The following is a 13,023-nucleotide window of genomic DNA, read 5'->3' on the forward strand; positions in this document are numbered from 1 at the left end:
AGAAAAAACTAAATTTGAGACCCACCTTGTTGTAATATACTGGGTCTCCTGTTAAATAGCTTAGGTGGACAAATTCCATATGTAGAGTACCAAACTCAGCAAGGATGCTGCTGCCTGCAGAAGCCCAGCCCCAGTTCCGACCCACACCACTGAGTTTCAAGAAATATGTATGAAAATCAGAAAAAAGAACACACAAAAAAATCATAATTACCATACACAATGCTAGTAACAAGTACGATAGCAAATTAAAAAGGTAACATCAAAATAATAATCTATGCTTAAGATTACAAGAATTGTGGCATGACTGAGTGGTTGGTTAGTTAATGGGATCTTCTTGGAAAAAAAAATATTAGAAGTTCATCAACGAAAAGACCTGTGATTGTAATTCTGTGCATCAACACGTTGATTCAATGCCTTAATAACGAGCCCAATCTCAATTGTCATTTATTCATTCCATAGTCCTAAGAACAACAATCAAAAGCAAATATCAGATGAGTATACTACCAAATGTGGCAGAATTCACTTCCTTGTTCTGTCAAACATCTGCTTATCCTTACTTGTGTGGGATACGCTTAATGTCAGTATTTGATGGTTCAGTAAGATGGGAGTGGGCCTTATTTGTGTCTCCACAGGAAAACTGTATGTCTACAGCAAGCAGAATATTGCGAGTTCCTCAGACTGGCACAAGGAATCAACAGGCTGCATCATGCCGTAAATCTTTTGCACTCAAAGACATCTCGGTAAGTCATAACTCCTAAATTACCTCTGGTTTAATTTGATTCACGAGTTTTCACCATCTTCCAGGATTGAGTCCTTTAACTTATGAAGTTAACTATATTTTCCTGGAGATTATTGGCGCTTTCTCTCAAATAAGATATCAGTAAAACTACAATAAGATAGCAATGTCTTTATATTCCTTTTTTTATAAATTAGAAAGAATAAAAATGTAAACAAAAAAAACCATCAGTAACGGAGCAGAAATTACAGTTCTCACATGAGACAGAATACGTTTAAAAATGCAGTAACCACTGCTGAAAAATTACAGAAACAAAATTATAGCCTGCGGTTTTTCTTTCGTTCATCTCTCACAAAGAAAGAAAATGAACATTAAAAATACAAAAACTAATAAAATAAAAGTTGCTCATTTTTCAAATCCTTCTATCAGGTCCTTTTTTTATTGCATGTCAGTCTCATGATAAGTGTTCACATATACATATGCCACTGTCACTGCCTCCTTGCATGCCAGCTACTGTATTTTCTGTTGTGATGCCAGCAGGCTCTGTACATTACCAGGAGGTGGATACAGCACAAGCATTAATTAACGAGAAAGTTCTCATGTCCCAGTAATAAAAATATAAAAAATGCCTTGTGTCAAAAAGTGCTTTCAAAATTTGAGGAAAAACTCAGCACTAAACAAGCAATACAAGATAAATTAGTAATTTTGTTCCACAAGGCAATCTAAGTTCAGTATACACTGAATGGCAACCTAAAGGAGCCTATCCCTCTCCCCTGACCATAGTAGATTTCTGCACATTAGCTTTTATACAGCTGAACTGCAAAATAAATTAATACTTCCTCAAACATTTTGAGATTTCTGAAAGTAACACACAGAAGTGCATAAAAATTTGCATAATAACCAGTAAATTCAATTATGGCCTGCAAACATTTTTGTTTTTTCATAGGAACATGGTTTATAATGACTAAAGAACTAATATTTAAGCTCTAGGACAACATATGCCATAATATGGTCTAACAGCATGTTGAATTCTTATTTGGAATTAGGAAAAATATTAATGGTCACAATTTATTGCAGTTAATGAAGTAGGATGGTCTGAAATCTGTTAAAGTTATTTTTAAGTGCCAGGAATAACAACTTGTCACCATCTTCTACAATTGTACTACTTAGAATTACTAATAGCATACGTCATGTTTTCAAGTTAAGGAAGGTTGAGAAAAACACTTCCCCACAAAAGAAAACTCATTACCTTTTCAGATTTACCATTGCCCATGGTATACCCGTAGGCGTGTTGAAGGCTGGAAGAAGTTTTCCTGCCAGTTGCACTGCTTTGATCTTGAAAACCTAAGATAGTAGGATCAATTGCAGACAGTTACAAATTCTGATTATCTCCAAGAACTATAAAGATGGAAATTTCCTTGTCCCACCCACTTCTTTACATAAGAAAAGCACTACAATGAAAAAAAAAGAAAAAATTGAACTTCTCATTTATTTTCACTGTTCATTTCATGAACACCACTAAAATTTGAACAAGAGAAGAAAACTTGTCATTTTAATGTCTCTGCTTCCATCTCACCAGCAACACTGTTTATATTCCTATGAAAGAGCCCCCAAACTCTTTCCACCAATATTATTTCAAGTGCTATCTAAAGCAATCTTTAAAATATACTCACTTTCGCAGTGAAAAGCAAAAGAGAATTCTCCCACATAACACACAAGTGTTACGTAATTTTAATTTACAAATTTACAACCCTTTTAAGATATGGTTAATACAGACAGAGCTGCTGACTTTTTATGAAAGCTGTCAAAGCAAAATGACACATACACAGTTTCCCAAAACTCTGTTTTCATTGATAATACATTACAAAAATTTAAAAAGGCTTAATATTTCCTCTCAAGTCTGACTACAAATGCAATTTACTGATAGGACAAAATGACTTTTAATTTCCAGAGTTGTTATTCACTCACGTCTGTATCAGAACATAAACCTGTAATACCTTTATTTAGAATCTAACGTTTATGAGCTAAATGAGTAGATGGGAGAAAAATCCTTCTAAGCTTGTAGGAAGAATCTTTTCCAAGAAGCCATATTTGGCAGATGCCAATGACATACAATCGTTTTTGCCAGCTACTTGCTAGCATACATTTTAATTAACTCAACGTGAATATTCTCTGGAAGTATCTTCTTTATTGGGAGACAACATTATTTATCAGTTACAAGTGCTGCATAAACATTTAACAAAAGGAGCTACTGTTGCCCTAATTAACTTAAGCTTTATGAACACACACAAAAAAACCCCACAATTATTAACTACCAGATCAATATTCTATAATCAAGAGAAATAAAAGCTTTGAGTAAATCTAAAAGACAGCTCTGTTGAACTGATAAAAAATATTTTTCCCTTTTGTGAAGTGTAGAGGAAGAAAAAAGATGTATACTGGGGAATCTGAAAAGTAAGCAATCAAGACCATTCTCATTTTTCATATGAAGGTAAGAAAAGATCAATATCTTAATATTTTAGAAGATGACTAGTAAGACATGCAATAGACAAAAAAGAATATTAACAGTGATATCTAACTGTATTTGATGCAGTGGACTATGGAGAGATGGAAGTGGATCTGAAAGTAATGAGCCAGGAAAAGACTTCTACACAGATAGTCCAAATGAGTTTTAAAATGAGGTATGTCTAAACCAGAAAAGAGGATATTGGAATCATCAGAATGGAATTTGATGGAAATGTGAAGCAACAGAAGCAACGTGGCTTAAATGCTTTTCAGCAACAACATCGGCAAGAGACAGTCTTTGAGAAAACATGCAGAAACTTAACAGTAAAATTCATAAAATGCTCTAACTTTGAATAAAGGACTAAGTTAAAATAGGAAAGCATACTATAAATAAGAGGGACTGTATAGGTAGAGTCTACGGTAATTGGGAAAAGAGAAGCCCTGAAGAGAAATAAAAGACATGTATTTGGGCTGAGACATACAGATTACTTGCTTTGAATCTATAAATGCACGTCAAAAGTGCAGGCAGAAATTTTAGATTTTTAGATACTGGACAGTTCAAGACCAGACAGAGCCACTACAATCACCTGAAGTGAGTTAACCTCTCTAATGCAGAGCCACTTCAGTGCTTGCTTACTCCATAACAGAATTACAAATTCCTCTTAGACATTACAAAGTTTGGAAAGACATTTCTGGCATGAATTTCTTTACCTTCCATTTTTGGATTTTTTTTGGACCCTTTGGAACTCTACACATACAATTGTGTGTTTCTATTACACTCATTAATAAAGGATATTGAAACATTATGGCAAGAATGTTCAGTGGGAGAATGCTCCTAGAAACATCCCCACTAAAATAATTTCTCTATTTATGTAATATTATCCAGTTTTTGCTCAATTTGAAACATGCTACAACAATTTAGGGAAAAAAACTATAGTTTTGGAAGCAGTTTTTTAGAAATTGTATATAAAGCACAGGTTGAGATGAGCTGTTCATGAATATAAACAAGGGCAGGGAAGGAAATACTGTGCCAGCCATTTCAGCATGTGAGAAATTCAAAGGTCAGTGAGTCAGTGTAAAGTTGTGACTGTTCGCTCAGACAATGGAATCAGTAGTACCTGTTGAAAACTTGCTGTGATTGGAGACACCTTCCTGTTACCTCTGTTGAGCTGAGGATTTTAAGTACTGCTGATTTAGCACCAATGAGTAAAATTGTACCTTTGTTTACCTTTTTCATTAAAGTAAACACTTGAATTAACCGCAGACAGGCCATTACTTTATATTAGGGTACCGTCTTGCTAACTGCCATTTCAGAATGCTATATCTCATTACTTCTTCTGGATAACAAAGCTCTGCTGAGCTAATTAAAATAGCTTCTATTACTAAGTTTTAGACACAAGTGCAGGAGTAAATGCATTAGGCTCTAACTTCTAAATAACCTAATGACAGCAGACAGCATGATTACTTATCATACAGCAAATATGAGTAATTAATTTTTTCAAAATGAGTTGAACCAACAGATTCCATTCCAGCCTTGTAGTGTTGGACAATTAACTGCTATTTCAAGAACAACACAAACAAGAAGAACAGAGAAGAAACAAAATGAACAGATGCCTTGAATACATAAAATGGTAAAAGAATTGTAGTTACTTAGTCTAGAGAATGATGTTCAAGAGAAGACAAGATAGCAACTTTTCAGTACATACAAGGTCAATACATGGAAAAATGAAATATTCTGTTTTCTGCAGATGTGAAGAATAAAAACAAGCATGAAGTCAGATTACAACGCTTATCCATTAAAATACTGAATGCAATTAATGCAGGGAGTATCCAACAGCAAGACTATATTCAAATCCTCAAGAATAATGCTTGGCCCAATTTAAAATCTTGACCTGATCTAAAATAGTTATTCTACCTTCAGAGTTCAGGTTGCAGTACTGAACTCCTTGTAGTCTTTTTGTATCTAACCACCCATTTAAAATCCAACTTGCCTGTTAGGCAACTTTCTGTATGAGTAACAATAGAGGCCAGTGGAGCAATTTAATGCTGAAAACCAAGATGAGCAGTATTACTGCAAAAAAAGAAAATGTAACTCCTTTAATAAGTCTTTGTTTCATTGCCCGTTTACATATATGCCATGCCACTTAAGAAGAAAATGCACATATGCCAGGTGAGCAGCTTTAAATTCCAAAGACATATAACATCCCATGTTTAAGACAGAGAACACCCAAATTTTAAAATATTCCTAGGGAGTTCCCCACTGCAAGTAGTGGTATCCTGCTAACCAGAAATGAAGAAATACGTTCCTTTTTAACATATTTGCTTCTTGTCAATACCACAGATAAAATGAGAAAGGCCTCTCATGACAAGAGAGGTGCAATAAGATTCAGGTAACATTTGAGGTATCATAGCATGAAATAGAAGTGGGAATGCACTTTAGCTATCTTTTATAGATGAATATGAGTAATGACTGGTGAAGTCTGTAACACATAAAATTTGTCCTGGATAAAATAAATCTGCATTTACGTGAAATTGAGCAAGGCAGTTAAAAACTACAATATGTACAGTGTGAGAAGATGCAGAATTATATGAGTATACTGCACAGCACATGTTCAACAAAGGACTACATGCAGATATTGTTAAAGCATGACTCTAGCTAAGGGCCTTTCACTGTCTCTTGTGAATTATGATTACCAAGCACTTGACAAACAAGACTTAGCATTTCTAAAACACAAAGTTTTTAGACAAGAGAAGACTTGTCCTACAAGGGGATGCTCTGCAAATTTACCTGCTGTAAGAATTACCTACCTGCAACAGAAAAAATTTAACATGGAAAAAGTCAGACCCATCTCAGAAGTCTAAAAGTGAAAAATACAGGAATCAACTTGAAACTAGACTATGGTGTAAACTGGCTCTGTCTTCTTTGTATGCTTCCTTCATATGTATATACAGGTATTTATATTATATTATGAGATTCCCCAGAGCACTTCTCCTGGTTAAATAGTTCCAACACTCTTAGCGTTTCCTCATACAAGAGATCCTCCTGTCCCTTAAACATCTTCACAGTCCTTTGTTAGATTATCTCCAGTATGCCAACATCTATCCTATATTGAGGAGCCCAGAACAGGTCCCAGCATCCCAGAAGTGGTCTTACCACTGCTGAGCAGAGGGAAAGAATCACCTCCCACAGTTATGCAGCTGTTGAACTGCTCAAGGTTCCAGCCAGCCCATTTCTCCAGCCTGCCCAGGTCCCTCTGGATAGTGGCATGTGTACCTCTGATAGTATCTTTGATGAATCAGCCAGGCCTCCCGGTTTTGTACTATCTGTAAACTTGCTGAGGGTACACTCAGCAGATCCAAATCATTAATGAAGATATTGAATGGAACTGAATCCAGTACTGACCCCTCAGGTACATCAATAATAGTTACTGGCCTCCAAATAGACTTTGTGCCACTGGATACTACCCTCTGGACACATTCATTGAGCCGGTTTTCAATCCACATCACTATCTGCTCATCCAGTCCATATCTTAGCAGCTTCTTTGTGAGTACCTTATTGAATTCCACAATGAAAGTCTTCCTGAAGTCAAGGCAGACAACATCCAGACCTCTCCCCTCATCTATCAAGCCAGTCATTCAATTGTAGAAGTTTATCACGCTGTTTGAGCACCTTTTATTCTTTGCAATTCCATGTTGGCTACTCCCAGTTACCTGATTGTCCTTGGAAACAGGTTCCAAAATCTGTTGTTCCATTACCTTCCCAGGGATCAAGATGAGGCTAATCTATTTTGTAAGTCTCCTTTCCCTTTTTGAAAAAAGTAGTTACCTAAGAGTGATGACATCCATCTTGCTTATCACCTTTAGTGACCAATGACACTGCTGCAAGGCATGGGACAGTTATATGCTGAAATTTACACAGGGGAACCAAAGAAATTGGGCATGAGTCTTTTAAGAGCCTTTAAAATTTTAAAACACTGCTAAATCCACTCTACTGTAAGCATGGGATCAGTTACATCTGTTTTTGCAATTATTTGTCCCCTTGTACTACAAGAACACTGATATCTCAAGAACAACTGGTGTAAGACAACAACGTTCGTCAGTATTACACAATTGGCTGATTTACTGGTTTCAGAACTAAGAAATGGTTCATAAAATATTTTAACTTTCCAAAAATAGAAACAACAAAAAAAACCATTACCAGTTCAGCAAACTGAAAATCTACAACTCCAAACGTATTGCACCTGCTCCTTCCTTCAACCATGCTAATCTAGGCCTCTCTCCTCTCTTTAATGATAGTCAAACTGTTGGGTTTTTTTCCATGGGAAGAAAAATGCTTTTGTAAAGAAAATTTCTAAGACTCACATCATTTTCAAAACATGCAGACTGAGCTGATGTTTTGTTTAACCAATGACACTACAGATAAGGCTTTTACAAATATTTTACATACAAAAAAACCCCTGTCATACTGGATACCTCCCCACAAGATATGCTTTTGTTTAACAACCTGTAATGAAGAATGGTGGAAAGACAAGAAGGGCTCTCCTGTTCTAGATGATACATGAAATTGAGTGATATAACAGTTGCCTTCAATCTAAAAATGATGGCTAGTTAAACTTAATGTCTGTCTAGAGATTCAGCTTATGAAACATTGCTAGAGCATTGTAGAAGAACTATTCTAACTTCAAGGAAAAAGCTGCAACTGCATTCTGCACTCAATTTCTGAAAATAAAACGCTTAGTAAAGCCCAAAGAACTGTACAGGTCTATTCATCACCCACATCCTCAGATCTCTTCTTTCCTAGATGCTATAGACTGTTATGAGATAAAACTGTCATGTTCCTGTGTTTAGTATTTAAAAAAAAAAAAAGAGCACAGGCAAAAGAGATGGCAAGAATCTACCATCATATCAACATAATATCACATCAGTATGGAATGCACTAGACAACGTAGGAAAACTACCATAGTGGTAGTGCCTTAGGCGCTTACATGCTTTTCTTAACGTATAAATCCACTCAATCTAAACATGAGCAGAAAAAACAAATGCATAAAAGTACATCAATTAAATCCAGATAAAACATAATTTGGTAAACTTTACATATTTATATTTTACGATGGAGCAATATGTTCAAATACTGCTTCTTCAATATAAAATAATTTACACTATTGTAATTTTCTACCGGCACCTAGGAATTTGCAAATAGAATCTTCAAATGACACTATCTTTTATTAGAGTTTTCCAAAGCTGTTTCCTGGACAATAGACATGAGGAATCTAGTTAGTGCTGACTCTGGCATTTTATGAGCTAATGGTTTCACACTACTGATATTTTTCAAAAATCCACATTAAAAGTTTTGTGCACAATTAACTTGCTAGAAGTATCTGAAATTTTTGTTCTAGAAGATCCAAATGTAAAAAATTGGCATGCACTGTAAAACCAGCTAATCACATTTAAACTACCTGGCACTGGTTAACAGTATCCCAGTTAAACTGCATAATTTCTGTTCACTTCCTTGGCACTGGTTTCAAAGTTAAACTCTGTCCATTTTTAAAGAGTCTTCATATCTGAGGTGCTTTATACCAGTCTGTTAACATCACAGAACAAATGCTATGAGGATCTGGTAAATAAATACCTCCTAAATCAGATAATTCCGGAAAGATATAATGAACTGTCTAGGTGAGCCAGGAACTGGCTGTTTTGAGTTAATTCTCTCTTCTATTAATTTTCTATTATTATAAGGAAGTTGCTTTCAGCCCAGGAAATATTTTTTTTCTATATTATTCCTTCTTTTCTTAAATGAATTCTTTGCTGTAATTTTGCACATACTAACGTGACAGATTAGTTACCTTCTAGAAGTAACAATCCTGAATTTACACAACTTACCAAGAAGAATCACTCACATCTAACTATACATGCTTTAAAGATGCAAGTGGGCTTCTAAAACACCTACCATTCAAATGATTTTTTCTTGCTGTGGGACCTTCTAGCTCAGGGAATCAGACGTGAGGGTACAGAAAATGTCTGCTTAAAAGTCCCCCCGGTAGTTGCAAACAGCAAGATAAATCATTTTAGAGCAAAAAAGCAGAATATGGAGATTAAAATGTACCTGGATAGTCATCAGGGAACAAAACAAGAGTCATCTAGGGGAAGAAGTTCAGCACAGAGCTTTACCAGCAGCAAAGCCAAAGTGGTACCAGATAGGGCTTCCTGTCCCCCAACTCACACAAGCTGAAGTAACAGTGAAAAGAAATTAAAGGGCATGACTAAGAGCAGAAGAAGTAAAAGGCAGGAGGGGATGAATGCCAGAAAAAAGAATAGAGACAAAAGCATAGAAGGTAGTAACAAGAGACCATGAAAGAAATCAGGAATAAGAAACACAGTACCAGAGTCATAGAACTGTAGAGTCAGAAGGGACCTCCAGAGACCACCTATTCCAAACCCACGTGCTAAAGCAGGTTCCCTAGAGTAAATTACACAGGAAAGTAGCTAGGTAGGTTTTCAATAACTTCAGAGAATGAGACTCCACAGTCTCTTCAAACAGCCTGTTCCAGTCCTCTGTCACTCTGACAGTTCTTCCTTGAGCTAGTACAGAACTTCCAGTGTTAAAGTTTCTGCCTGTTGCCCTTAGTTCTACTGCTGCTTGCCACTGAAAAGTCTGCCCCCGTTGACTTAACTCCTGTACTTGAAATGGTTATAAACATGTGATGAGATCCCCTCCCAGCCTTCTCCAGACTGAAGAGTCTGAGGTCTCTCAGCCTTTCCTCGTATGGAAGGTGCTCCAGACCCTTAATCATCTTTCTGGCCCTCCTCTCGACTCTAACAGTTCCCTGTCTTTCTTGAACTGAGGAGCCCAGAACTGGATACAGTACTCCAGATTGGCCTCACCAGGGCAGAATAGAGGGAAAGGATTACCTCTCTCAACCTGCTGGCCATACTCTTTTTAATGCACCCTAGAATACCATTGGCATTCTTGACCACTAGGGCACACTGATGGCTAAACTGTTGTCCACCAGGACACCTAGATCCTTCTCTTCAGAGGTACTCTCCAGAAGGTCAGCCCATAACTTGTACCGATGCATACAGTTATTTCTCCCCAGGTGCAAGACTCTACACTAGCTCTGCTGAACCTCATCAGGTTCATCTCTGCCCAATTCTCTTGTCTGTCCAGGTCTTGCTGAATGGCAGTACAGCCTCCTGTCATGTCAGCCACTCCTCCCAGCTTCATATCATCTATAACCTTGCTGAAAGTGGACGCTATCCCTTCATCCAAGTCACTGATGAAGAAATTGAACAAGATTGGACCCCAGTACCAACCTCTGGGGAACACCGCTAGTTAGAGACCTCCAACTAGACTATATGCCACTGATCACAACTCTCTTGAGATCTGTCAGTCAGACAGTTCTCAATCCACCTACTGTCCACTCATCTCACATTTTCTAAGCCTCCTTACAAGGATATTGTGGGAGTCAGTGTCAAACGCCTTGCTGAAATCAAGGTACATAACATCCACTGCTCTCTTACCCCATCTAGTAAGCCAGTGATCTATCATGTTGGTCAAGCACAATTTTGCTTTGGTGTTCCATGTTAACTACCCCTTATAACTTTTTCTTCCAAAAGCCTGGTTCCAGAACAAGTTGTTCCATCAACTTTCCAGGGATGGAGATGAGGCTGACTGGCCTGTAGTTGCCTGGATCACCCTTCAAACCGTTTTTGAAGATTGGTGACACCAGCCATCCTCCAGTTTTCAGGGTGCTCTCCAGTTCTCCAAGACCTTTCAAAGATTGTAGAGAGAAGTTTGAGAGGTTTACCAATCATTTCTATCACCTCCCTCAGCACACATGGGTGCATCCCATGGGGGCCCACAGATTTGCGTGCGTTGTTTGGCCAAATGCTCTCTGATCAGACCCACCTAAACCAAAGGGAAGTATTCCGTTCCCCAGACTCTTACCTTCAGGTCCTGGGATTGCTGAGGGGCAGTCTTAGTAGTAAAGACTAATGCAAACAAGACATTCAGTATCTCTGCCTTCTCAGTATTCCCTGCTACTAGGACATACACTTCATTCAGTAGCAGACCCACACAATCACTAGTTATCATTTTACTACTGACATACTCAAAAAAGCTTTTCTTATTATCCTTGATCTCCTTTGCCAGATTTAATTTCAAGTGGGAATCACAGAAACAATGGCAGAACGGTTTCTTATCAGCAGATTCTTCTGATCTAGAACTGACCCTAAAATATGTGTCTCTTAAGATCCATCCCTTTCTAGACAAACGTATCCAGGCAAAGTAAATGGTATAATCCTATCTTGATGCAGTATGTTTTAATCAGCAATCAAAAACATTTTGCTACTACCAACTGTTCTACAGAGCAGAGTGACAGGCTATACTGTGGTCCTAAAAGTCTCAATCCAACTGATAATCCATTATCTCTGCAAATTCCAGAAAGGAAACAGTGTATTAGGAAACTTAAAACAGTTTTGAGGTAAAGTAATTAATGAGAGTCCTTTCCATGCAATAAAAGATATCTACCATTTCCTGTTATTAATCTCTGGCTTTTCTGGCAACATTTGCTCTTGATACATACTCCACTTCTGTCAAATATCTTCTTAATTTCCCTTATATTTCTGTCTATCATGTCATCTCTTTCATTCTTCAGCTGTGCTTACACTGATTCAGTTCCTATTTTCACAGTCATTCCTGTCTCCTGTTTCTCTTCAATGTGCTGCCAAGCTTTCAATTTCAAATCAATTTTGATTTCCCCTTTAGACTTTGGCAGAAATGACTCAGTCTTCCTTAGACTTATTTGCCTTTACAAGAAATTAAACAGTGTGAAACAATATATAATTTCATCCATGTACACTCATACTATGTACACTTCCTCCTCCCATTGGTACGATGTGAGAGATTACAGTGCAAAAAAAATCACACTGAAAAAAAAAGCACATAGCTTTTACACAATGTCAGATATACTTCTTACATTGCACATGAAAGTGAGTAAATAGTATTTTGTTGTGTTTGCTTTTTTTTTAATGGATGAACTGGTTTGTTTTCAAAAGATTTACAGACGTATTTAGTTTATCTACTGTTAATACGTACAAATTATTAAAAAAAGTGGTAAACACAAGCTATGAGCTATGAATTATTAAGTAAGAAATCTCCATGGTTGCATAAATTCTGCAAGGCACTTGAAAAAAAAAAAAAAAAACAACCACATTTATTTTGGAAAACGGTAAGAGAAATACCCTACATTCCTGCAAAATAATTTACGCATCTTCTTGCCAGAAGACAACGAGAAGTCTTGCAATCAAAAATCAGAAAGGCTCAGAGCAATGATCTCATCTTTTGTATAAAGCATAAATACCAAGTTAACTTTAAATACTACTTGCTGCCAGAGTGAAACATTTCTCCCATATACCGACTATTGATGCATCCAGGTTTCTGTACCTTTTCATGATTTTCCTACTATTTCTGATGCTTTTACACATCCTTTTCAAAACATTACTACCAAGAAGTTTACAGCATAACAATGAACTTTTATTAATGCCTTAAACATAAATAAATTCCTCTTCATCTTCAAATCTCATAAATCCAAATGCTTACAGGCTTTTTGTGACAGGATTTCATATCAAAGCTCAAATTCAAGCTGAGGTGAGTTCTTCATCTTCAAAGTCACAGCCTTTCAAAACGCATCCCACTGTTCTGCTGATATGGTCAACACTGGTTATTGCTGTGGGTTACTTTTCATTTAGTTTCTTTATTTCCTTATAACTAACAGCCAGAAACT

At 36.8% G+C, this 13,023-nt stretch overlaps 1 protein-coding gene across 2 annotated transcripts in view; it reads right to left on the reverse strand.

The window, feature by feature from the left end:
- The window catches only part of MAN1A2 (mannosidase alpha class 1A member 2), a 132,759-nt gene that overhangs the window by 50,081 nt on the left and 69,655 nt on the right, over positions 1–13,023 (reverse strand). For both annotated transcript variants that reach the window (XR_795100.3, XM_010718173.3), the window contains exons 6-7: positions 1,986–2,080; positions 26–149 (exon numbers count right to left, since the gene is read on the reverse strand). Coding sequence is in view for 1 of the 2 variants with exons in the window: in XM_010718173.3 (XP_010716475.1) it covers positions 26–149; positions 1,986–2,080 (219 nt within the window). In the remaining variant the exon portion in view is untranslated. The remainder of the gene's footprint in view (positions 1–25; positions 150–1,985; positions 2,081–13,023) is intronic.

The sequence above is a fragment of the Meleagris gallopavo genome, chromosome 1 (genome assembly GCF_905368555.1).
Source record: "Meleagris gallopavo chromosome 1, MGAL_WU_HG_1.1, whole genome shotgun sequence".
NCBI lineage: Eukaryota > Metazoa > Chordata > Aves > Galliformes > Phasianidae > Meleagris > Meleagris gallopavo.